The following is a 25,542-nucleotide window of genomic DNA, read 5'->3' on the forward strand; positions in this document are numbered from 1 at the left end:
TGACAAATGGAGAAAAGATTGAAGTCGTCCAGGGTTTCATTTTACGTGGATCCACAATCCACACCTAAGGAAGCAGCAGTCAAGAAATCACAAGACGCGTTGCATTAGGCAAATATGCTGCAAAGGACCTCTTTAAAGTGTTGAAAAGCAAAAATGTCTCCTTGAAAACTAAAGTGCACCTGACCCAAGCCGTGGTATTTGCAATCCCATCATGTGCATGGGAAAGCTGGATAATGAATAAATACGACTGCAGAAAAATTGTCGCCTTTGATTGTGGTGTTGGAGGAGAATATTGAATATACCATGGATTGCCAAAAGAATGAATATATCTGTCTTGGAAGAAGTACAACCAGAATGCTCCTTAGAAGCAAGGATGGCAAGACTGTGTCTTACATACTTTAGACACATTGTCAGGAGGGATCAGTCCCTGGAGAAGGACACCATGCTTGGTATAAAGTACAGGGTCATCGGAAAAGAGAAAGTCCCTCAATGAGATGAATTGACACAGTGACTGCAAAAATGGGCTCAAGCATAGCAACGATTGTGAGCATGGTGCAGGACTGGGCAATGTTTCGTTCCTTGGCACATAGGGTCACTTTGAGTTGGAACCAACTTGACGGTACCTGACAACAACAACAACAAAGTGGCACTGGAGCCCTGGTAGCACAGTGGTTAAGGGTTCATCTGTTAAGCAAAAGATCAGCAGTTCAAATCCCCAGCCACTCCTTGGAAATCCTATGGGACAGTTCTACTCTGTCCTATATTGTCACTATGAGTCTGAATTAACCTTATGACAAAGGGTTTTTGGGGTTTTTTGTTTTGGTTTTGGTTTTGGTTTTTTGGAAGATGGCACTGGTGGCACAGTGGTTAAGAGTTTGGCTGCTAACCAAAAGGTCAGCAGTTCAAATCCACCAACCGCTCCTTGGAAACCCTATGGGGCAGTTCTACTCTGTCTTATAGGGTCGCTATGAGTCAGAATTCATTCCACAGCAATGGGTTTTTTTTGTTTGTTTGTTTGTTTTTTAAGGTGGCACTACAGGACATATAGAGCCATAGGCTGTAAGAGACAAATCTGAGCATCCAGATAAACATCTCAAGTTCTCTGCTGGACTACGGGTTGGATATTTGCATTTAAAGGGTTCAACTCCACCACGTATGATGCCCATTTGATTCAACCCAGTGAACGTAATTCAAGCAGCCTTGTAACCTATAAAGAAATTAGCTTACAATGTACTTCCTTTCCAAAGAAAAAAGTGTAAAGGGTCCTTTTCTGGGAGTCTTTGGAGATCCAGGCCTCAAACAATGGCTAAAGTTAGTTCTAATCTACCATTACTCTAATGAAGCCACTTATAATCATTTCAGGAAAGCCAACACATTCAGAAAAGTAAGCAAAGTTCAAGTTCTTTCACACAGGAATCATCCCTTCTATTTGTTGTATTAGATGCATGAATCTTCCCTGCTTAGGGCAATTCATTCAACTCAGCAATTATGTGGTAGTACCTACCATAAGCAAGGTAATATGCTAAGAGCCACCAACCAAACCCATTGCAGCTGAGTCAATTCCAACTCATAATGACCCTATAGGACTGAGTAGAATTGCCTCCATAGAGTTCCCAAGGAGCGCCTGGTAGATTTGAACTGCCAACCTTTTGGTTAGCAGCCATAGCACTTAACCACTACACCACCAGGGTTTCCAGCTACAAGCCACAATGGGCAGGAAAAATAAGAAGCTTGTACTTCATCACTAACTACCTTATTCCTTCAGTTACTAAATGCCTTTTAAGCCAGGCACCATACTAAACAAGACATGGCCCTACCCTAACTGGCTCACAATAGCAGGCACAGCTAAAAACACCAATTACTGTGAGATACCAATCACAAAGCTTCAGGAGGACTCACAGAAGGGTCTGAATTCCTCTGACTGGGAGGTCAGGAGGAAATACCAGGGCTTCTAAATAGTTTGTTCAGGTTCAAACGCCTGCTAAGAACTTGCATTTCTAACAAGTTCCCAAGGGATGCTAATACTGCTAGTTAGGGACCAGTTCTGAGAACCACTAGTAGAACAGTAGTTCTCAAAACTTATCATACATAAGAATCACCCAGGGATCTTGTTAAAATGTAGATTCTGATTCAGTATATCTGGGGCAGAAATGCATATTCTCAGCAGGGGTTCACACTGGGACCTAGGAAATACTTAAGGTGGGCTATTAAAGAGTGGATGGATTTCAACAGGTGGAGATAGCAGCCAGTTGAAAAAGAATATGGGAATCAGTACAGAAGCAGAAAACCATAGGGCATTTGGATAAAAACAGCAAGAACAGAGACCTATTTATCTGCAGGGAACTTGTGGGAGATAAAAATGGAAAAATAAGTTGGAATCATATTGTGGAGGGCCATGGATGCCAGAGTAAATAATATAAACTTAATTAAGTAGACATTGGGGAGCCATTGAAGAACTTGGAGCAGAGGGCTGACGTGGTATGAGTTGTGCTTGAGGAATAAATCTGTCAGTGGTAGGTGAGATAGATTGGAGGGGAAGACAAGAGGCCATCAGAGGTTAGTCCAATATCCTGGGACAGGGTAACCAGCAGACAAAGTGAAAGGAGAGGAACACATAAATGTTACAACACACATCAGGAATTTTCTTAGTGACAAAAAACAGTCCACATGTCTCCAGATAAAAGGCCACACTTACTTTAAATAAATGCTGAGAACTAGGGAGTTAAGGCAACAGTTTTTAACCTCTGGAGACCTAGAATCAACTGAAAGTTTGGCCACCTCAATTTGCTCACCACAAACCATTGCCCTCAAAACTGAGCATTTGCTAAACATTTCAAACTCTGAGATGCGGAGGGTTCAATAAAACCACATTGTGCCTGGCACGTATTTCGTCTTTGGGACTAAGGAAATTTGATCTGCTTCTTACTAATTCATTTAAATTTCATTCAAAATGTGATTTTGAAAAGCCTTTCTATTGCTCAGAGAAGCCTTAAGAGCTTAGTTTTAAAACCTTTTCTCTCCTTCCAAAAAGAGAGTAATATTTTTCCCACCATCCCTAAACCCTGGAAGTTAGAAATTCATAATCCATAGGGTTGGAATGGAGTTTATGGTAGGCAAAACAATAGGCTAACAACAGCACATTTTGCCAAAAATCAGTGTATTGCGTGGTTCAAGAAGACAACAAGTTGACCCTCTTTAACCCTTTCCTAGCACATGTCCTAGAGTTGATGTGGCAGGTAAGGATACAGTGAGTGAACCGGCAAAGGAGTCACTCTAGTCTATGACTCAGTTCAGCCATGTTGGTTTTCTCTTCACTGTCAATAACATAAAAGAAAAATGGCATGGAAAAAATAGAACTAGAAGAACAATTTTACCCCGCCTTAAAGAAGACTTTCCTCTTCCTCCTCCTCCTCCCACTCTGTGGCAGTGTTGGAACAGAACTCTTCTTCCAGTGACAGCCATCAAGAAGTCGTGAGTGTTTTTCATCCATAAAAGAGCTAATGACATGGGGCTTTAATACATCTCATTTCAAGCCCTGAGTTTGGAAACCTTAAAATAACTTCTTAGCTCCTTTAAACTCAACCTCAAGCTTAATTTTAAGATGATGATGTGTTTTATTTTACTTTGAGTTTATTTTTTTTTTCTTTCTTTTTGGTGTTTTTGTTGTTGATGTTATGGGTACTTTTGTTTATTTGTTCTTGATATTCAAACTGCTTTTCTTATTTTTCTGTTAAAGACAGAGCCTAGCAAATGCCCTAGATGTTAAGAGATTAAATTTGTACTTTACCTCAATTGAATTGCTCAGGATTTCAAAAGCCATTTATAATGACTTTGTCTGAAAAATATGTCCACCCATGTGAGAACAATGGAAACCCTGGTGGTGTAGTAGTTAAGAGCTACTGCGGCTAACCAAAAAGTAGGCAGTTTGAATCCACCAGGCACTCCTTGGAAACTCTATGGGGCAGTTCTATCCTGTCCTATAGGGTCACTATGAGTTGGAATTGACTCAATGGCAACAGATTTGGTTTTTTGGTTTATGTGAGAACTATATCCACACTTGTGATGTTACAGGCCAAATAAAACCCTTGGTTGTCATCAAGTTTTTACTCCCTTTTTTCTGACTTCTAGGAAATAAAAAACAGTTGCTATTGAGTTTGTTCTGACTCATGGCAACCCCCTTGAGTGTCATTGTAGAACTGTACTCCATAGAGTTTTCAATGGCTGATTTTTTGGAAGTAGATCACCAGGCCTTTTTTCCAAGGTACCTCTTGGGCACCTTTGGTTAGCAGCTGAGTATGTTAACTGTTTACATCACCCAGGAACTATTCTGGAAATATATATAGGAAATATACAGGAAGAAATAAACAAATATGACCCTTTAATGTCCATTGATGATCTCTGAAAAGTTGGAGTAGATGCAGTGTTTTATTTCAAAAGGCTTTTTGGCAGCTGGTTCTTTTCACAGAAAAATGGAGACATTAATTCCTAGAGATGCTAAACTTTAAAAGGGTGGATTTGAGTAATAAAGTCATGAGAGACAAATCTGAATTATGGAGTTTCCTCCAAGGACATGAAAATGAATCAAAGTGTTTAATGCATTAAAATAAGCATTAGTCTCCTGTGTAGACTGGCATCTTTAGCGCCTTCTCAAAAAGACCAGAGAAGTCCACATTGTAAGATTTGGGAATCCATTGGTATTATTTTCTACACTCAACCTCTTTACTGACTTTTTTTTTTTTTAATCTTTTAAGGTAGCCTACTAAATAATTATATCTGCAGGACACCTGCATCCTAGAACAGCATTTTTAATCTTAAAATCTTTGTGTATGCTTTGAAGAAAATTGCTATCCTGGGAAACTCCACTAACTTTGCAGTTTGCAAAGCTCCTAAAACTTGAGCTAGTAAATAAGAGAGCAATAAGAGACACCTACCATCAAATTAAGTAACCTTTTCTCATCTCTTTTAAAACTGCATATTTCAAGCTGGAATTGCAACTCAGTTTGTCCAGGGTTCAGCACTCCTGGACATGGAACTGGAGCACACACATTAGGAACAAAATTCAGTTCCATCAACATGTATTGAACACCTATAACTTGCAGGATATTGTAGAAATTCAAAGAAAGCTAAAGAAATATGTTCTCCAAGACCCTGTAGCCTAAAAAGAAGAGTCAGGTAATAAATCTGGGTGATCTTTGCAATCATACAGGTCACCACTGAGTACTACGTATTGTTGTTGGGTGTGGTCGAGTCCATTCCTGCTCTTGGAGCCCCATGTGACAAAGTAGAACTGCACTGTAGAGTTTTCAGGCTATAATCTTTATGGAAGCAGATCACCAGGTCTTCCTTCCACAGAGCCTCTGGGTGGGTTTGAACTACTAACCTTTTGGTTAGCAGCTGAGTGCTTAACCATTGCACCAACTATGGCAGAGGTCAGTCAAATGAAAGGGTAGTAGAAGGAGGAACTGGTCCCTGGAACTCCATCGTGGAGTTTTAGAAAATGATTTCAAGCACTAAAACATAAATTTTTGCGTCTTGCACTTTATAAATTGGCTGATCATTCAAAAATGACATTGGATGATGATGTTTCTGTAACTAATTAGAAGAAAACCAAAACCAAACCTACTACTGTCGAGTCGATCCTGACTCACAGCGACCCTACAGTACAGAGTAGAACTGCCCCATAGGGTTTCCAAGGAGCGCCTGGCAGATTCAAACTGCCAACCTTTTGGTTAGCAGCTATAGCTCTTAAAAAAAAAAAAAAAAATAGCTCTTAGCCATGATTAAGTCCACAAATTTTTTTACTGAATTTCCATTATGTACAAGATCATGCAATGGGGTACAAGGGGTCACGGAGATTGATAAGATAGTTTCTAGCCTCAGAGAGTAATCAGTTATTTACACCAATAACGCTATAGTATGAGACATATTAAAAATCTTATGAGAAGAATAAAGAAAGTAGATGTGTAGTCACTAACCTGGCAGGAATTTCATTACAATAATTATTACTACAATAATTATCAGAGTATTAGATAATAACACATTACTTTAAAAGTTCAGTTGGATTCCACCAAACACATGAAAAAATGCTCAGCGTCATTAGCTATCAGAGAGATACAAATTACAACCACAATGAGATACCATTTTAATCCCACTAGGATGGCTAAAATTAAAATTTTTTTTAGAAAAACAGAAAATAGCAAATGTTGATGAGGATGTGAAGAAATTGGAGTCCTTATCTATTGTTGATAGAAATGCAAAATGGTGTAACCATTGTGGAAAACAGTGTGGCAGTTCCTAAAAAAACTAAAAATAGAACTACCGTATGACCCAGCAATTTTACTCCTAGATATATACCCAACAGACTTGAAAGCAGAGACTCAAAAAGAGGTTTGTACACCAATGTTTACTGCAGCACTCTTCACAATAACCAAAAGGTTTAAACAACCTAAATGCCCATCGACAGATGAATGGCTAAACAAAACGTGGTACATACATGCAATGGAATACTACTCAGCCAGTAGGAAAAATGAAGCCTTGATACGTGCTACAGTATGGATGGAGCTTAAAGACATTATGCTGAGGGAAATAAGCCAATCACAAAAGGACAAATGTTGTATAACTTCACTTACGTAAAAAGACAAGAAAAGGCATATGTATAGAGACCAAAGTTTATTAGTGGTTGCCAAGGGAAGGAGGGAGGGGGAAAGTGGAGGTTAACGGTGATGGAAAATTGAATTAAGGGTAGGGTTGCACAGCTGATTATTGTAATTGCTGTCAGTAAGTTGTATACCTGTAAAAAAAATCGAACTGGCAGAAGTCGTGATAGCTATACTTATAAGAACAATAACAAAAGACTAACTACTGAGGCTGCTTATGTACAACCAAACACCTCATGGGATTTGGTTCCTTGGTTTGGAGGTTTAGGGCCATGGTTTCATGGAACATCCCAGTTAATTGGCCTAATAACATGTTTAGTGCTACTGTTCTATCTCCTAGCTCATTCTGCAGTTCCTGGGGTCTTAAAAGCTCATCACTGGCCATCCAAGGCACAGCAGTTGGTCTCTATTCACCTGCAATAACAGAGTAAAAAGGAGAGTCAAGAATAGCAGGAGGATATGGAGTGTGTGGCTAATTGCCTCCATGAACAACTGCCTCCTTTGCCATGAGACCAGAAGACCTGGATGATGCCTGGCTGCCATTACTTTTTGATCAAAGACTCTATAGAAGAATCCTGATCAAAAGGGGGAAAGTACAGAACAGAATTTCAAATTCTCATGCTCTCCAGACTTTCTGGAGCCGTGGAGGGTGGATGAACCCCTGAAACTATTGCTCTGAGATACTCTTTAAACCTTAAACCAAACATATCCCCTGAAGTCATCTTAAAACTGAACAATAGTTTAGCTTAACTAGTAAAAAAGGGTATGTCTTGAGCATTACTCTCTTTTAAGAACTATCTGTATGGGATCGAATTGATGACAGCAACTGGAAAGATTATAGATAGGAGCCTTAGAGGGCAGTGAGTTTATGTTTACAAGGAAGGGATAAGGAAAGGAGGGCGAGAATGGTTGCAAAACCCAACATAATCAATGTCACTAAATTGTGCATGTAGAAACTGTTGAACTGGTGTATGGTTCGCTGTGTATATTCTCAAAAACAACAAACACACACAAAAAAAGTACAGTTGGATTAATTATTAAAAAATACTGATTTTTTTTTTTTTTGGTTGTCACCATTGTTTGTTTATGTAGTTGTGTCCTTGTGTTTGCTTCAGGCCAATTCTGCTCACTTCAAAATAACTCATTGCCATCAAGTTGACTTCAACTCACAGCGACCCTATAGGACCGGGTAGAGCTGCCTCACAGGGTTTCCAAGGCTGTAAATCTTTACAGAAGCAGACTGCCACATCTTTCTCCCACAGAGCAGCTGGTGGGTTCAAACTGCCAACCTTCCGGTTAGCAGCTGAGCACATTAACCACTGTGCCACCAGGGCTCCTTCACTTCAACACAAAGCCTTTCTTTGCTCTCAGTATCCCCTGAGCTCCTTCTGCACCAGTCACCAACTATTCAGCTTCTGGAAACAGTCAGTACAGACTGTGCTTAAGGAACCAGGTACACGTGATAGGGCCAGCCTTATTAGATGAGTGTGCTTATAGGTTTTGTGGGCTTTTGGTTTTTTTATCCCCGAGTTTTCCTAGGTGTAAGCTTTCTCCTAGTACCAAATTTTATCAGCCCTTGTAAAGAGAACAATCCATAGAGAAGGCACTCAAAATGAAAATAGACTTTATTAACATTTTTTGTATTTAAGCCAACACCAACTTGTGAAATTTACAAATTTCCACTGGCAATTGTCAATATAAACGCTAAAATTAGTATCTAAATAGTGCAGAGATGTGTTAATATGTACATATTCGTGATATTCATAAAAGTGTTATGAACAAAATGAGCAGAAAAGGAATTTCGGAGTTGGAGGTCAGTGTCTACAGATGAGGGGATTTAGGCAATGCAACGTTCTAGAGCCCCTTTTTGTACTTATTCCAAGTGAAACTCTAGGAACCCGTAGTCCATAAAACAATAAAATTCAAACAAGAAAGCACTGTTAATTATGAATATCTTTAAAATATTATTTTTTAATTACATAAGAGTATTAAATCAACCTAGCATTACTAAGCATGTTGCTAACACTCTCCTAATTTTCTCAAGCTGAATTTAGCTGAAAAAAAAAAAGGGTTATCTGTAAGTTTAGCTAAGCTAATCATTTACATTTCTATTCCGCAATGAAGGTCACCAAACTCCTAATGATCAAAATAAATGTGCTAGCTAGTCACTGAAAGTTCTTTCAGAAGCAAATATGTCTGTTCTTATCCAATACTTTCATCACACATTTCAATATTTCAAAATGTAGTTCCTAGTGCCATTTCACAGAACGCTGTTTTACTCACAGATTGCTTCTTATATATTTTTTCCGTTTTTTCTCTCAACTACATCTTCAGCTCCTTGTATCCTAGTTTTTCATTATCTCACATAGCTCCCTAACTGATAATTACTGATAAGTTGTTACTGTTTTTAGCTGCCGTTGAGTTGGCCTCAACTAATGGCGACCCCATACGCAGTGGGATTGGACCATTGTGATCCATAGAGTTTTCATTGGCTGATTTTTTTAGAAGTAGATTGCCAGGCCTTTCTTCCTAATGCATCTTAGTCTGGCAGCTCCACTGAAACCTGTTCAGCATTATAGCAACACGCAAGTCTCCACTGACAGACAGGCAGTGACTGAGCTCAAAGTGTTTTGGCCAGGAATCGAACCCCAGCCTCTCACATGGATAGCTAGAGAATTCTACCCTGAATCACCATTACCCCAGATTAAGTTATTGACTTTTTTTTTTTTTTTTTGCATTATCGAATGTTCCTCCCACTTAGAGAACTACCATCAGGGATTTTTTTTTTTTTTTTATGTTTGTCCTTAAATAAGAAAATTAATTTATTGTTGTTTGGGCAAGTGGATATTCAACCTCACTTTTTAATTTTTTTCTTATCAATTAAAGAATAACTGAGAGAAGTGCTAAACGGCATTGTCATGGTTTGCCTTGATGTTTTACAAAATATTGGTCACTAATTAATTAATTAATTAATACTGAAATCTGGTAGATATCTTGTTGCCCATGTAAGACAGTAAATTTGAAAGTATAAAAATAAGGAATATCGACCATTATAATCAGTTTGGTTAAAAACTTGTGAACACACTCAGTGAATGATGCTACATTTTTTCACCTACATATTACCATCAAAAATTAACTACAAGAAGATTTTATTGGCTGGATTTATTTTTTAATGAATAATTTTTTAATTTTCTGAGCTTTTTTTATACTCCAAAGATTCAAGACAGGGCTAGGACAAGGATGAGACCAGTGAGGCAATGGTGCAGGCATAAAATATAAGGGGGAAACAAAAAATTTAGTAATCAAGATAAATAATATTTTAATGCAATATTTTTTTAAATCAAAATTAAGGCAAAAAACTCATGAGAAACAAAATATCAAAATTTTAAAGAAAGAAAATATGAGAAGAGATCTAAATTCTGCCATGTTGGACTATTTCCCTAGGGTGAAAAAAAAGAGGCAGGAAAGGAAAGAATCTTGCTGTTTTCTTCTTTATGTTTAAGGACAAAATGAATCTAAACTTAATATCTCCAGATCTTGGTATCATTAATATATTAGTCAAAATGGTGGTTTTAGTGACTAAAAATAAGAAGAAGAAGAAAAGTTGTTGCCACTGAGTTGATTCCACAGGGTGAACTGCCCCATTGTGTTTCCAGGGCTGTATTCTTTACAGGAGCAGATGGCCAGGTCTTTTCTCCCTTGGAACTGCTGGTGGGTTGCAATTGCCAGTTTTCAGTTGGCAGCCAACTGCTTAACCGCTGTGTCACCAGGGCTCCTTAATTTTAGTGAATAAAAATTTTAGTGAATAGAAACCATTATTTCCCAGCATCTACATTTACCATGGAAACGCTAGTGGCATGGTTGTTAAGCGCTATGGCTGCTAACCAAAGGGTCAACAGTTCAAATCCGCCAGGCGCTCCTTGGAAACTCCATGGGGCAGTTCTACTCTGTCCTATAGGGTCGCTATGAGTCGGAATAGACTTGATGGCACTGGGTTTTACGTTTACCATATATACGTAAAAAAAAAAAACCCCACTGTCATCTATTCGATTCCGATTCATAGCGACCCATATATATGTAACTTAAGTGTCATTATCTTAACCATAAATCTACTTAAAGTATTACGCATTTGGAAGACTAAATGAAAATTTTAAAAAGAAATAATCCATGATTTTTATTTGCTATGCTTGTAGCATATTTCCATCATTCAGGGTTACCTTGTTTGCTTCTGATTCTATTATGTAAACACTAGCATACACTCAACTATAGAGGAGATTTTCTTTTAGCATTTTAGAATGGAGGAATTGCCATAAAATATGAAACTGAAACAGATCGTTGTATGGATATTTGCTTTATATAACAGAGGAACAATTAATTTCACTTATTTGTTAAAATAATTGATTTCATTTTATCTAGAACTATTACATTTTCTTCGCTCCCTTTCATAGCAAAACTTCAAAGAGCTGTCAATACTTGATATTGTAGTTTCATATTTCTCTCCCACTATCTCTCTTTTCTTAAACCCTTTCATATAAAATAATTTAAAAGGTACAGAAAATTCGAAAGAATAGAACAAAACACTCATCCGTCTTCACAGCAACGCACCAGTCGTGATGTTTTGCCCTTTTTGCCTTACCACGATGTAGTTCTTCTGAACCTCTTGAGAATTAGTTGCATCCATCGTACCTCTTTATCTCTAAATATTTCAGCATGTATTTCTTTTATATAATCACAATTCAGTTTTCAAATTCATAAAATGTAGAGCTATACTGTAATCTCCTGTAAGTCCATGTCCCAATTTTACAAATTGTCCTAATAATGTTGTTTATGAAAGTTTTTCCTCTGATCCAGACTCAGATTCAGGAGCACACACTGCATTTAGTCGCACTATCTCTTTGGGATCTGATATTATGAAATAATACATCAGGCTATCTTTGACTTTTACAACATTGACATTTTTGAAAAGTATACACAGGCTAGTTGTTTCGTACGGTATCCTTCAATGTGGTTTATTCTGATATTTTCTCTTTGTTAGGTTCAGATGTGCGCTTTGGGGAGGAACACTACATGTTTTGTCCTCAGGGTATTACATCAGGAAGCACCTAATGTCACTATCTCCCATCGTTGGCAATGCTAACTTTGACTCCTTAGTGAAAATGGTGCCCTGCTCTGGACTGGCCCACTGCAGAGCTACCATTTTTCTTTTTCCAATTAATATGTAATCTGTGAGAGATACTTTAAGACTACATAATTTTCCTGTTGCTTTCTAAATTTTCACTTAATAATTCTAGCATCCATTGGTGATTTTTGCCTGAATCAGTTATTAACTATTGATGATTGCAAAATGGTGAAATTCTATTATTTTTCCACATTTATTGGTTGGAATTCTTTGCAAGAAAGAGCTTTCCCTTCTCCTTATTTATTTACTTATTTGCTTATGATCAGTATGCAGTCATAGATTTTTATTTCAGTCAATGGTTTATAAGCCATTCTTCCATTATTCATTTTGATTTTCAGATTTTCCTATATTTGATCAGAGAGATACACTTCAACTTGTCTCCTCTGTCATTTTTAAATAATCCTACCACTTTTTGAGGTCCGCCTTATCTTCTGGTATAATAAGATTTTACAGTGTGTCTTGTACTTTCTTCACCCCAGCCCTAGAATCAGCCATTTCATCGAAGTGGTCTGGTACCTTTTAATGAGAAATCATTTTTAGAAACCAAAATCTGAGCGCTGATTGTACTCATTGTCACCAGGATGTTGTTGCTTTTAGACATGCAATAAAATGCACTGGTTCTAAGAGTACAGCTCCATGAATCTTGACAAATTTATACATCCATGGTCAAGTCTCAGTCTTCATTGCACCTAAAAAAGCACCACTTAATCCTGGTGATCACACCATCTTCCTAGCGATATGACCTTCACTAGTCTTTCAGAAAATGATATTCTCTTGGTTTTCTTTCTACCTCATGGGACATCCTTCTCAGTCTCCTTTGCTTTGTCCCACTCTTGTCTGCTCCCTTTTAATGTTGAAGTGCCCCAAAACTCAGTCTCCGATTTGTGTGCTTTTTATTCAACTGTGATATTGTTGTTCGACGCCGTTGAGTCGGTTCTGACACATGGTGACCTCATGTAAAACAAAACGAAACTGCACCAGCCTTACAATCGTTGCTGCGTTTGAGTCCATTGTTGCAGCCACTGTACCAATCCATTTCATTGAGGATCTTTTCCGCTGGTCCTTTACCAAGCATGATGTCCTTCTCCAGCGACTTGTCCCTCCTGATAACATGTCCACAGTACATAAGACAAATTTTCACCGTCCTACCTTTAAGGAGCATTCTAGCAAGATAGATTTGTTCATTCTTCTGGCAGTCCATGGCACATTCAATATTCTTCTCCAACACCATAATTCAAATGCATCAATTCTTCATCAGTTTTCTGTATTCATTGTCCAGATTTTATATGCATATGAGGCAATTGAAAATATGACCGCTTGGGTCAGGCGCACCTTAGTCTTCAAGGTGACATCTTTGCTTTTTAACATCTGGAGTCTTTTGAAGCAGATTCACTCAATTCAATAAGTCATTTGATTCCTTGACTGCTGCTTCCGTGGGTTTGATTTTGGACCCAAGTATAATGAAATTCTTGACAACTTCAGTCTTTTCTCCATTTATCATGATGTTGCTTTTTTGTCCAGTTGTGAGGATTTTTGTTTTCTTTATGTTAAAATGTAATCCGTACTGAAGGCTGTGGTCTTTGACCTTCATCAGTAAGTGCTTCAAGTCCTCTTCACTTTCAGCAAACAAGGTTGTATCATCCACATAACGCAGGTTGTTAATGAGTCTTCCACCAATCCTGATGCCACGTTCTTCTTCATATAGTCCAGTTTCTCAGATTATTTGCTCAGCATACAGATTGAATAAGTATGGTGAAAGGATACAACCCTCACAAACACCTTTCTTGACTTTAAACCATGCAGTATGCCCTTGTTCTGTTCGAACAACTGCCTCTTTATCTATGTACAGGTTCCTCATGAGCACAATTAAGTGTTCTGGAATTCCCATTCTTTGTAATGTTATCCATAGTTTGTTATGATCAACACAATCGAATGCCTTTGCATGGTCAGTCAAACACTTTCTGGTATTCTCTATTTTCAGGCATGATCCATCTGACATCAGCAATAATATCTGTCATTCCATGACCTCTTCTGAATCAGGTTGAATTTCAGGAAGTTCACTGTCGATATACTACTGCAACTGTTTTTGAATTATCTTCAGCAAAATTTTGCTTTTGTGTGATATTAATTATATTGTTCAATAGTTTCTACGTTAAGTTGAATCACCTTTCTTTGGAATGGGCACATATATGGATCTCTTCCAGTTGATTGGCCAGGTAGCTGTCTTCCAAATTTCTTAGCATAGATGAGTGAGCACTTCCAGTGTTGCATCTGTTTGTTGAAACACCTCAGTTGGTATTCCATCAATTCCTGGAGCCTTATTTTTCACCAATTCCTTTATTGCAGCTTGGACTTCTTCCTTCAGTACCATTAGTTCTTGATCATATGCTACCTCCTAAAATTGTTGTGTATTTCTTCCTCTTCTTTTGATGCTTCTTGTGTCGTTCAATATTTTGCCCCATAGAATCCTTTAATATTGCAACTCGAGGCTTGAATTTTTTCTTAAATTCTTTCAGCTTGAGAAATACTGACTGTGTTCTTCCCTCTTTGTGTCTACACATTTCGTTATAATACTTTACTTTGTCTTCACGAGCCATGCTTTGAAATCTTCTGTTCAGCTCTTTTACTTCATCATTTCCTCCATTCTTTCTTTAGCTACCTTACATTCAGAAGCAAGTTTAAAAGTCTCTTCTGACATCCATTTTGATCTTTTCTATCTTTTCTGTCTTTCCTGTCTTTTTAATTACGTTTTGCTTTCTTCATCTATGATATCCTTGGTGTCATTCCACAACTTATCTGGGCTTCAGACATTAGTGTTCAGCACATCAAATCTATTCTTGAGATGATCTCTAAATTCAGGTAGGATATACTCAAAGTTGTACTTTGACTCTCGTGCATTTATTTTAATTTTCTTCAACTTCACCTTGAACTTGCATATGAGCAATTGATGGTCTGTGCCTCAGTCAGCCTCTGGCTTTGTTCTTACTAATGATATCGAGCTTCTCCATCATCTCTTTCCACAGATGTAGTTGATTTGATTCTTGTGTATTCCATTTGGCAGGATCCATTTATGTGTATAGTCACTCTTTATGATGTTGCAGAAAGGTATTTCCAGTGAATAGGTTATTTGTCTTACAAAACTCCCTCATGTGATCCCCCTCATTATTTCTATTACCAGGCCATATTTTCCAATAAGTGATGATTTCTTCTTTGTTTCCAACTTTTGCATTCTAGTCACCAGTGATTATTAATGCTTTTTGAATGCATGTTTGATCAGTTTCAGACTGCAGTAGTTGGTAAAACTCTTCAATTTCTTCATCTTTGGCATTAGTGATTGGTGCATAAATTTTAATAATAGCCATATTAACTGGTCTTCCTTGTAGACGTATGGACATTTTCTTGTCACAGACAGCATTGTCCTTCAGAATAGATCTTGAAATGTTCTTTTTGACATTGAATGTGATGCCATTCCTCTTCAATTTGCCATTCTCTGCATAGTAGACCGTATGATTGTCTGATTCAAAATGGCCAATGCCAATCCATTTCAGTTCACTAATGCCTAGGTTTTCTGTCTTCAAGCATTCCACTGCATTTGTGACAACTTCCAATTTTCCTAGGTTCATACTTCGTACATTCCACGTTTTGATTATTAATGGATGTTTGCAGCTGTTTCTCCTTGTTTTGAGTTGTGCCTTATCAGCAAATGACGGTCCCGAAAAGCTTTACTCCATCCATATCATTATGGTCGACTCTACTTTGATGTCGCTATAAGTCGGAATAGACTCGATGGCAACATTTTTTTTTTTTTTTCTTTTTCTACTTTGAGGAGACAGCTCTTTCCCAGTTGGATTTTGAGTGCCTTCCAACCCGAAAGGCTTGCCTTCTGACATTATACCAGACAATGTTTGGCTGCTATTCATAAGGTTTTCACTGGTCAATTTTTTTAGAACTAGATATCCAGGTCCTTCTTCCTAGTCTGTCTGAGTCTGGAAGCTCCACTGAAACCTGTCCACCATGAGTGACCCTGCTAGTATTTGAAATGTGGGTGGCATTGCTTCTAGCAACACAGCAACAAGCAAGCCATCACGGTACGACAAACTGACAGGGAGGCGGTGGTATATATATGTATATCTGTTGTTGTTGTTGTCAGGTGCTGTCCAGTTGGTTCCAACTCATAGCAACCCTACTTACCACAGAACAAAACACTGCCCAGTCCAGAGCCACCCTCATAATCATTGGTATGCTTAAGCCCATTGTTGCAGCCCCTGTTTCAGTCCATCTCGTTGAGGCTTCTCCTCCTTTCTGCTGACACTGTACCTTACCAAGCATGATGTCCTTCTCTAAAGAATGATCCCTTCTGACAACACGTCCAAAGTACTTAAGATGTGGTCTCACCATCCTTGCTTCTAAGGAGCATTCTGGTTGTACTTCTTCCAGAATAAATTTGTTTGTTCTCTTGGCAGTCCATGGTATACTCGATATTCTTCTCCAACACCACAATTCAAAGGCGTCAATTCTTCTTCAGTCTTATTTATTCATCATCCAGTTTTCACATGCATATGATATGATTGAAAATACCATGGCTTGAGTCAGGCACCTTAGTCTTCTAGGTGAAATCTTTGCTTTTCAACACTTTAAAAAGGTCTTTTGCAGCAGATTTACCTAATGCAATGTGTGTTTTGATTTCTTTACTACTGCTTCCATGGGTGTTGATTGTGGAGCCAAGTTAAATGAAATCCTTGACAACTGCAATCTTTTCTGTTTATCATGATGTTGCTTCTTCTTCCAGTTGTGAAGATTTTTGTCATCTTTATGTTGAGGTGTAAGCCACACCGAAGGCTGTAGTCTTTGATGTTTATCAGTAAGTGCTTCAAGTCCTCTTCACTTTCAGAAAGCAAGGTCGTGTCATCTGCATATCACAGGTTGTTAATAAGTCTTCCTTCAATCTTGATGCCCCATTCTTCTTCATATAGTCCAGCTTCTCAGATATTTGCTCAGCATACAGATTGAATAGGCATGGTGAAAGGATACAACCCTGATGCACACTTTTCCTGACTTTAAACCACACAGTGTCCCCTTTTTCTGTCTGAACAAGTTCCTCTTGATCTTAGTACAAGTTCTTCATGAGCACAATTAAGTGTTCTGGAATTCTCATTCTTCATAATGTTATCCATAATTTGTTATGATCCACACAGTCAAATGCCTTTGCATAGCCAGTAAAACACAGGTAAACAACCTTCTGGTATTCTCTGCTTTCAGCCAGGATCCATCTGACATCAGCAATGATATCCCTAGTTCCATGTCCTCTTCTGAATCCAGCCTGAATTTCTGGCAGTCCCCTGTCAATATACTCCTGAAGCCACTTTTGAATGATCTTCAGCAAAATTTTACTTGGGTGTAATATTAATGATATTGTTCGATAATTTTCTATTTGGTTTAATCGCCTTCCTTGGCAATAGGCGTAAATATGGATCTCTTCCAGTAAGTCGCTATGAGTCAGAATCGACTCAACGGCACTGGGTTGGTTTCTGGGTCCAGTAAGTTGGCCAGGTAGCTGTCTTCCAAATATCTTGGCATTGACGAGTGAGTACTTCCAGCACTGCATCTGTTTGTTGAAACATCTCAGCTGGTATTCCATCAGTTCCTGGAGCCTTGTTTTTCCCCAATGCCCTCAGTGCAGCTTGGACTTCTTCCTTCGGTACCACTGGTTCCTGATCATATACTACCTCTTGAAATGGTTGAACCTCGGCCAATTCTTTTTGTTATAATGACTCTGTATTCCTTCCATCTTCTTTTGATGCTTTCTGCATCATTTAATATTTTCCCAATAGGATCCTTCATTATTGCAACTCAAGACTCAGATTTTTTCTTCAGTTCTTTCAGCTTGAGAAATGCTGAGCATATTCTTCCCTTTTGGTTTTCTATCTCCAGCTCTTTGCACATGACATTATAATACTTTATTTGGTCTTCTCGAGCGCCCCTTTGAAATCTTCTGTTCAGTTTTTCACTTCATTAACTCTTTCCTTTGCTTTAGCTGCTCGAGGTTCAAGAGCAAGTTTCAGAGTCTCTTCTGACATCCATTTTGGTCTTTTCTTTCTTTCTGGTCTTTTTAATGATGTCTTGCTTTCTTCATGATGTCTTTGATGTCATTCCACAACTCATCTGGTCTTTGGTCATTAGTGTTCAAGTGTCAAATCTATTCTCGAGATGATCTCTAAATTCAGGTGGGATCATATGAGCAGCTGACATTTGACAAAGGCCCAAAGTCAGTTAAATGGGGAAAATACAGTCTGTTTAACAAATGGTGCTGGCATAACTGGATATCCATCTGCAAAAAAATGAAACAAGACCCATACCTCATACTATGCACAAAAACTAACTCAAAATGGATCAAATACCTAAACATAAAATCTGAAACAATGAAGATCATGGAACTAAAAATAGGGACAACATTAGAAGCCCTAATACATGGCATAAACAGTAAACAAAACATTACTAAAAATGCAGAAGAGAAACCAGATAACTGGGAGCTCCTAAAAATCAAACACCTATGCTCATCCAAAGACCTCACCAAAAGAGTAAAAAGATTACCTACAGAGTAAGAAAAAGCTTTTAGCAGTGACATTTCCGATCAGCACCTGATCTCTAAAATCTACATGATCCTACTAAAACTCAACTACAAAAAGGCAAATAACCCAATTTAAAAATGAGTAAAGGCACTTCACTAAAGAAGACATTCAGGCTGCTAACAGATACATAAGGAAATGCTCACGATAATTAGCCATTAGAGAAATGCAAATCAAAACTACAATGAGGTACCATCTCACTCCAACAAGGCTGGCATTAGCCCAAAAAACACATAATAATAAATGTTGGAGAGATTGTGGAGAGACTGGTACACCTATACACTGCTGGTGGGAATGTAAAATGGTACAACCACTTTGGAAATCGATTTGGCGCTTCCTTAAAAAGCTAGAAATAGAACTACCGTACGATCCAGCAATCCCACTCCTTGGAATATATCCTAGAGAAGTAAGAGCCTTTGCAATGAACAGATATATGCACACCCATGTTCACTGCAGCACTGTTTACAATAGCAAGAAGTTGGGAGCAACCAAGGTGCCCATCAATGGATGAATGGATAAATAAATTATGGTATATTCACACAATGGAATACTACGCATCAATAAAGAACAATGATGAATCCATTTCATAACATGGAGAAATCTGGAAGACATTATGCTGAGTGAAATTAGTCAGTTGCAAAAGGACAAATATTGTGTAGGATCACTATTATAAGAACTGGAGAAATAGTTTAAACAGAGAAGAAAATATTCTTTGATGGCTACGAGATGGGGGAGGGAGGAAGTGAGGGAGAGGGGTATTCACTAATTAGATAGTAGATAAGTTTCGTTTTAGTCGAAGGGAAAGACAATGCACAATACGGGAGAGATCAACACAGCTGGACTAAACCAAAAGCAAAGATGTTTCCTGAATAAACTGAACGCTTCAAAGTCCAGTGTAGCATGGGCAGGGGTTTGAAGACTGTGGTTTCAGGGGACATCTAAGTCAATTGGCATAATAAAATCTATTAAGAAAACATTCTGCTTCCCACTTTGGAGAGTGGCGTCTGGGGTCTTAAACACTAGCAAGCGGCCATCTAAAATGCATCAGTTGGTCTCAACCTACCTGGAGCAAGGAAGAATGAGGAACACCAAAGACACAAGGTAATTATGAGCCTAAGAGACAGAAAGGACCACATAAACCAGAGACTACATCAGCTGAGACCAGAAGAGCTAGACGGTGCCCAGCCAAAACTGACGACTGCCCTGACATGGAACACAACAGAGAACCCCTGAGAGAGCAGTGGGATGCAGACCCCAAATTCTCATAAAAAGTCCAGACTTAATGGTCAGACTGGGACTAGAAGAACCCCGGAGGCCACAGTCCCCAGACCTTCTGTTAGCCCAAGACAGGAACCATTTCCAAAATCAACTCTTCAGACAGGGATTGGACTGGAATATGGGATGGAAAATGATACTGATGAAGAAAGAGCTTCTTGGATCAAGTAGACACATGAGACTATGTTGGCATGTCCTGTCTGGAGGGGAGATTAGAGAGCACAGGGGACCAGAAGCTACCCGCATAGACACGAGAAGAGAGAGTGAGGGAAGAACTGTGCTATCTCATTAGAGAAAGAGCAATTAGCAGTGTATAGCAAGGTGTATGTAAATTTTTGTATGAAAGACTGACCTGATTTGTAAACTTTCACTTAAAGAACAATAAAAATTAATTAAAAAAAAATTCAGGTGGAATATAATCAAGGCCGTACTTTGGCTCTTGTGGACTTGTTATAATTTTCTTCTGTTTCACCTTGAACTTGTATATGAGCAATTGATGGTCTGTTCCACAGTCAGCCTCTGGCCTTGTTTTAACTGATGATATTGAGCTTTTCCATCGTCCCTTTCCACAGATGTAGTTGATTTGATTCCTGTGTATTTCATCTGGCAAGGTCCATGTGTATAGTCACCATTTATGTTGGTTAAAAAAGGTATTTGCAATGAAGAAGTCGTTGGTCTTGCAAAATTCTATCATGCGATCATCGTTTCTATCACCAAGGCCATATTTCCCAGCAACTAATCCTTCTTCTTTCTTTCCAACTTTCACATTCCAATGACCAGTAATTATCAATGCAGCCTGATTGCATGTTCGATCAATTTCAGACCGCAGAAGCTAGTAAAAATCTTCGATTTCTTCATGTGTGGCTTTAGTGGTTAGTGCATAAAGTTGAATAATAGTTGTATTAATGGGCCTTCCTTGTAGATATATGGATATTATCCTATCACTGACAGTGTTGTGCTTCAGGATATATCTTGAAATGTTGTTTTTGACAACGAATGCAATGCCATTCCTCTTCAATTTGTCATTCCTGGCATAGTAGACCACATGATTGTCTGATTCAAAATAGCCAATACCAGTCCATTTCAGCTCACTAATGCCTAAGATATTGATGTTTATGCATTCCATTTCATTTTTGATGATTTCTAATTTTCCTAGGTTCAAACTTTGTATATTCCACATTCTGATTATTAATGAATGTTTGCAGCTGTTTCTTCTCATTTTGAGTCTCGCCACATCAGCAAATTAAAGTCCCAAAAGCTTGACTCTATCCATGTCATTAAGGTCGACTCTACTTTGAGGAGGCAGCTCTTCCCCAGTTGTCTTTTGAGTGCCTTCCAATCTTGGGGGCTCATCTTCCGGCACTGTATCAGACAATATTCCGCTGCTATATTCATGAAGTTTTCATTGGCTAATTCTTTTCAGAAGGAGACTGCCAGGTCCTTCTTCCTTCTTCAGTCTGGAAGCTCAGCTGAAACCTGTCCACCACAGGTGACCTTGCTGGTATCTGAATTCCTGTGGCATAGCTTCCAGAATCACAGCAACACGCAAGCCCCCACAGTACAACAAACTGACAGATACATAAAAAAAAAAAAAAAATAGGATATATATATATATACACACACACACATATAAGGCCCTGGTGGTGCAGTGGTTAACAGCTATGGCTACTAACCAAAAGGTCGGCAGTTCAAATCCACCAGCTACTCCTTGGAAACCCTACGGGGCAGTTCTGTCCTATAGGGTTGCTATGAGTTGGAATCAACTCAACAGCAACAGGTTTGGTTTTATATATATGTTTATATGTACAGATGGATGGATGGATGGACGGATGGATGGATGAATAGACAGATAGATATGTATGTATAATATAGCCCTGGTTGCACAATGGTCAAGTGCTCGACTGCTAACCAAAAGGTTGACAGTTCAAATCTACCAGCTGCTCTTCCAGAGAAAAGACCTAGCAATCAGCTTCCATAACTATTACAGCCTAGGAAACCCTATGGGACAGTTCTACTCTGTCATATAGGGTCATTATGAGTCGGCATCAACTCAAACAGCACACAGCAACAACAACAATCTTTACAGAAGCAAGTCGTCACATCTTTCTCCCTGGGAGAAACGGTCAGGACCACCAACTTTTCCATTAGAGCTGCACACTTAATCATTGTACTACCAGGACTCCTTACACTAGCCCACTCTTCTTTCCCCAAACCAAAACCAAACCCATTCCCATCAAGTCAATTCTGACCGATAGTGACCCTCGGGACAGAGTAGACCTGCCCCATAGGGTTTCCAAAGCTGTAAATCTTCACAGAAGCAGACTGCCACATCTTTCTCCCAAGGAGTGGCTAGTGTTTTCTAACCTCCAATCTATTGGTTAACAGCCAAGCGCTTAATCACTTTGCCACCAGGGCTCCCTCTTCTTATTCCCCAAGCTCTGGGTTTTATATCTTTATTTCTACTCAACATCTTCAACCAAATTCCTAATAGACAGCCAAATATATGCACAAAATTAAAATCCACTCCAGACCTGTTCCAGCTACAACCTTCTCCATCTCAGGTGCTGGCAGCTCCATTCTCTCAGTTATTCAGGCCAAACACTTGGTAGCATCCAAATTATATTCAGAATCCCACCACTTTCATTCCCACCACCGCTTACCTCTGTGCTCTGAGTTACCACCGTATCTTGCCTGGAGCATTTCAGTAGTCTCAAGGGATCTCCCTGCATCAAGCATTACACCTACAATCTGTTCTCAGCACAGCAGCCAGGATGCCTCTTTTAAAATGAAAGTGTTATCAGGTCACTTCTCTGCTCAAACCTTGTAGGAGCCCCGCATTTCACTCAGAATCCAGCCCAAGTCCTTGCAATGGCCTGCAGGACCCTACATAATTTTCATGCCCTACTTCCCTCTAAGCCCTCATCTTCTAGTCTTCTCCCCTTTTCTCTGCTCTCTAGCCACACTGACCTCCTAGTGTTTCCCCCACACGCCAGCACACCAGGCACGCTCCCACTTTAGGGTGTTCATTCTATGGCTATTTCCTCTGTATGGAAGGTGTTTTCCCAGATATCTTCTTGACCAGCTCTCTCATCTCCTTCAAAATTTTGATCAAATTGAACCCTCTAATGAGGCCAGCTCTGACCACCCCAACACAAAACTCCTGATCCCCTGTTCCCTGCTTTCCTTTTTTTTCCCCAAAGCGCTTATTCTAACACATCATATAATTTATTTACTTTTTATGTTTATGGTTTATTATCTGTCTCTCTCCTGGTAGAATGTAAGCTCCATGAGGGCAAGGATTTTTGTTTTGCTCGCTGAAGTATCCCAAACATATGCAACAGTGCCTGCCCCCTAGTGACCACTATTTATTTATTTGTTCATTTGCTCATTCATTCATTCATTCATGTATTTATTAATTTATGTATTTATTTATGTGTCTATTTATTTATGCTGATGAATGAACCACTTTATTCTGAACTTTGATTCCATAAACTGACAGAAATGAGAACCCACCAATAGAATGGAGTCCACGTATTTTATTTAATACTGGTGTGTGCTAAACACCCAATTTCGGTTGTACTCCACTTATCTCAGTATGTTCTTGTTTGCCTCTTCCCACACATGAAATCTAGATCTATTTTAAAATAAAATAATTTTTAATCAGGCAGCATTTCCAGAGAACAGTGGGTTTTGCTTGCCCTAAATTATACCTTTGCATGTATAATACCAACTAAGCAATGAACTGATTTGGGTAATTCACAGCCACTGGGGAGAGCTACATTGCTAAGGAGGATCCTGCCCATTGTTTTCTTTGCTTCTGGCATCCACTGTGATTTTCAGTCCCATAGAGAAAAAGGGAAGATGGGAAGAGGAATGAAATAAACCAAAATCACTTTATATACGAGCTGTTTATTTTCCTACTAGACCGTTAAATTAACTCCAGATCCAAAATTGGCAGCAAATGGCACTTATATGACCCTAGAGTGATTCGTAGAATTTCGTCTGAGATAAAACATACCTTGACAAACACTCAAATAATGTACTTGGGGTATATCTGGAAAATAGCCATGATGTCAACAGTCAAGTTTTGAAAGGCGCATGTGACGTGATAGTTAAAACACTTCTACTGACCAGATCAGATTTTTATGGCCACCAGTACTAGAGAATACACACCAATAAAAAGTAAAAATTATGGAATCAAAGTTCAGAATAAAGTGGTTCATTCATCAGCGTAATTCTTGTCAGGGAATCTAGGTCATTTCTGTGCCAAGATTATTGATTTCTTGTCACTGATTTTCCTGGGAAGTTAGGAAACATTTTCTTCCTGCCTAAGATGGTGTATTCTCAACTTTTCTAATTCATATGAAGGATTTGATAAAACTAGAGCAAATGTAGACTAAGAACCTGGTCTAAGTAGTTGAGCCTCAGAAGAAACCTAACAGTTCGTTTTAAGTGCGTGCCAAAGTGTCAGAAATTCACTTACTGTGGTACTGGCATCATTAATGACAAAATGAAGTTTTTAATTCACATATTTCATGTCTTCCAAAATTATGTTCAAAATGCCTTGACATTTTAATAAATGCATAGTATAAGAAATACCATTTTTGTTCTACAATAACGTCAAATACAGAGTTAAATAGACTATTCAAGAAAGCATAGAGAACATCTTTTAAACTTCTCTCCTTTTTAATACATTATATTTTTATATAAAGAAAAATAATCTTTTTTAATATAGAAACTTCTGAATTTGATTACTTTCCACAGATACAACACACTCAGGGGAAATTGGCACCAAGAAAAAGGTGAAAAGACTGTTAAGCTTTCAAAGATACTTCCATGCATCGAGGCTGCTTCGTGGAATTATACCACAAGCCCCTCTCCACCTGCTGGATGAAGACTACCTGGGACAAGCAAGGGTGAGCTAGCAACACCTTTGTCTCCTTATGGCAGAACAGTGGCCAAGAGCATGAGCCCCAAGCACCTGGGTGTGAATACTGCTTCTACCACAGAGGAGCTCTGTGATGCTGGGCTAGTTGCTCAATGAGCCTGGACTTCCTCCTCACTATAAAAAATGAAGTGAATAGAAATACCCACCCCCTAGTGTTGATACGAGGATAAATGAAGTAAAGCGTATTTACATGCTTAAGATACTCATGCCTAGCACATGCTACCTATTTTCATTTTTATAAGCACATTAGCACAAGACTAAGTAGAATGCTGGACTGGTAGATCACCAAAGCGAGTATAAGTAAAAATTTGTCAGCCATTGAATTATCTCATTGGACCAACTACCCTGAAATGTACCCAGTAACTGTCGACTGTTTCGCTTTGGGCTAATAATACGGTGCATTGTCCTTTTAACAATGTTTAATTAATTCAGATAATTTTTACTAATTTTACAATTATTTGTGCAATACTCCAATCTGGATAGGGTGGAAATTAATATGCAACACTTTAAAAGAAGTTTTCATGTTATCTCTAGCTCAAACTGACAAAGGAATCTAAATTTCAGGAATAAACTGCCCCAGTTTAAACAGAAGTCAAAGTTAGTATCTCATAGTTTATATGCTAAGCAATACTATCTAAATGCTATTAAGAAATATATACAATCATAACAACCAAAAGCAACCAGTGACCACTGAGTCGATTCTTACTTATGACGACCCCACGTGTTTCAGAGTAGAACTATGCTCCATAGGGTTTTCAATGGCTGATTCTTTGGAAGTTGATCACCAGGCCATTCTTCCAGGTGGATTTGAACTGCCAACCTTTTGTTTAGCAGCCAAGCACTTAACCATTTGTGCCA

At 38.6% G+C, this 25,542-nt stretch overlaps 1 protein-coding gene across 3 annotated transcripts in view; it reads left to right on the top strand.

The window, feature by feature from the left end:
* PDE7B (phosphodiesterase 7B) overlaps positions 1 to 25,542 on the top strand; it is a 377,725-nt gene that overhangs the window by 312,464 nt on the left and 39,719 nt on the right. For all 3 annotated transcript variants that reach the window (XM_064291204.1, XM_010590438.3, XM_010590476.3), the window contains one exon: positions 24,501 to 24,652. In XM_064291204.1, the coding sequence (XP_064147274.1) occupies positions 24,501 to 24,652 (152 nt within the window). The remainder of the gene's footprint in view (positions 1 to 24,500; positions 24,653 to 25,542) is intronic.

Source organism: Loxodonta africana, chromosome 1 (assembly GCF_030014295.1).
Source record: "Loxodonta africana isolate mLoxAfr1 chromosome 1, mLoxAfr1.hap2, whole genome shotgun sequence".
In the NCBI taxonomy this organism is placed as follows: Eukaryota; Metazoa; Chordata; class Mammalia; order Proboscidea; family Elephantidae; genus Loxodonta; species Loxodonta africana.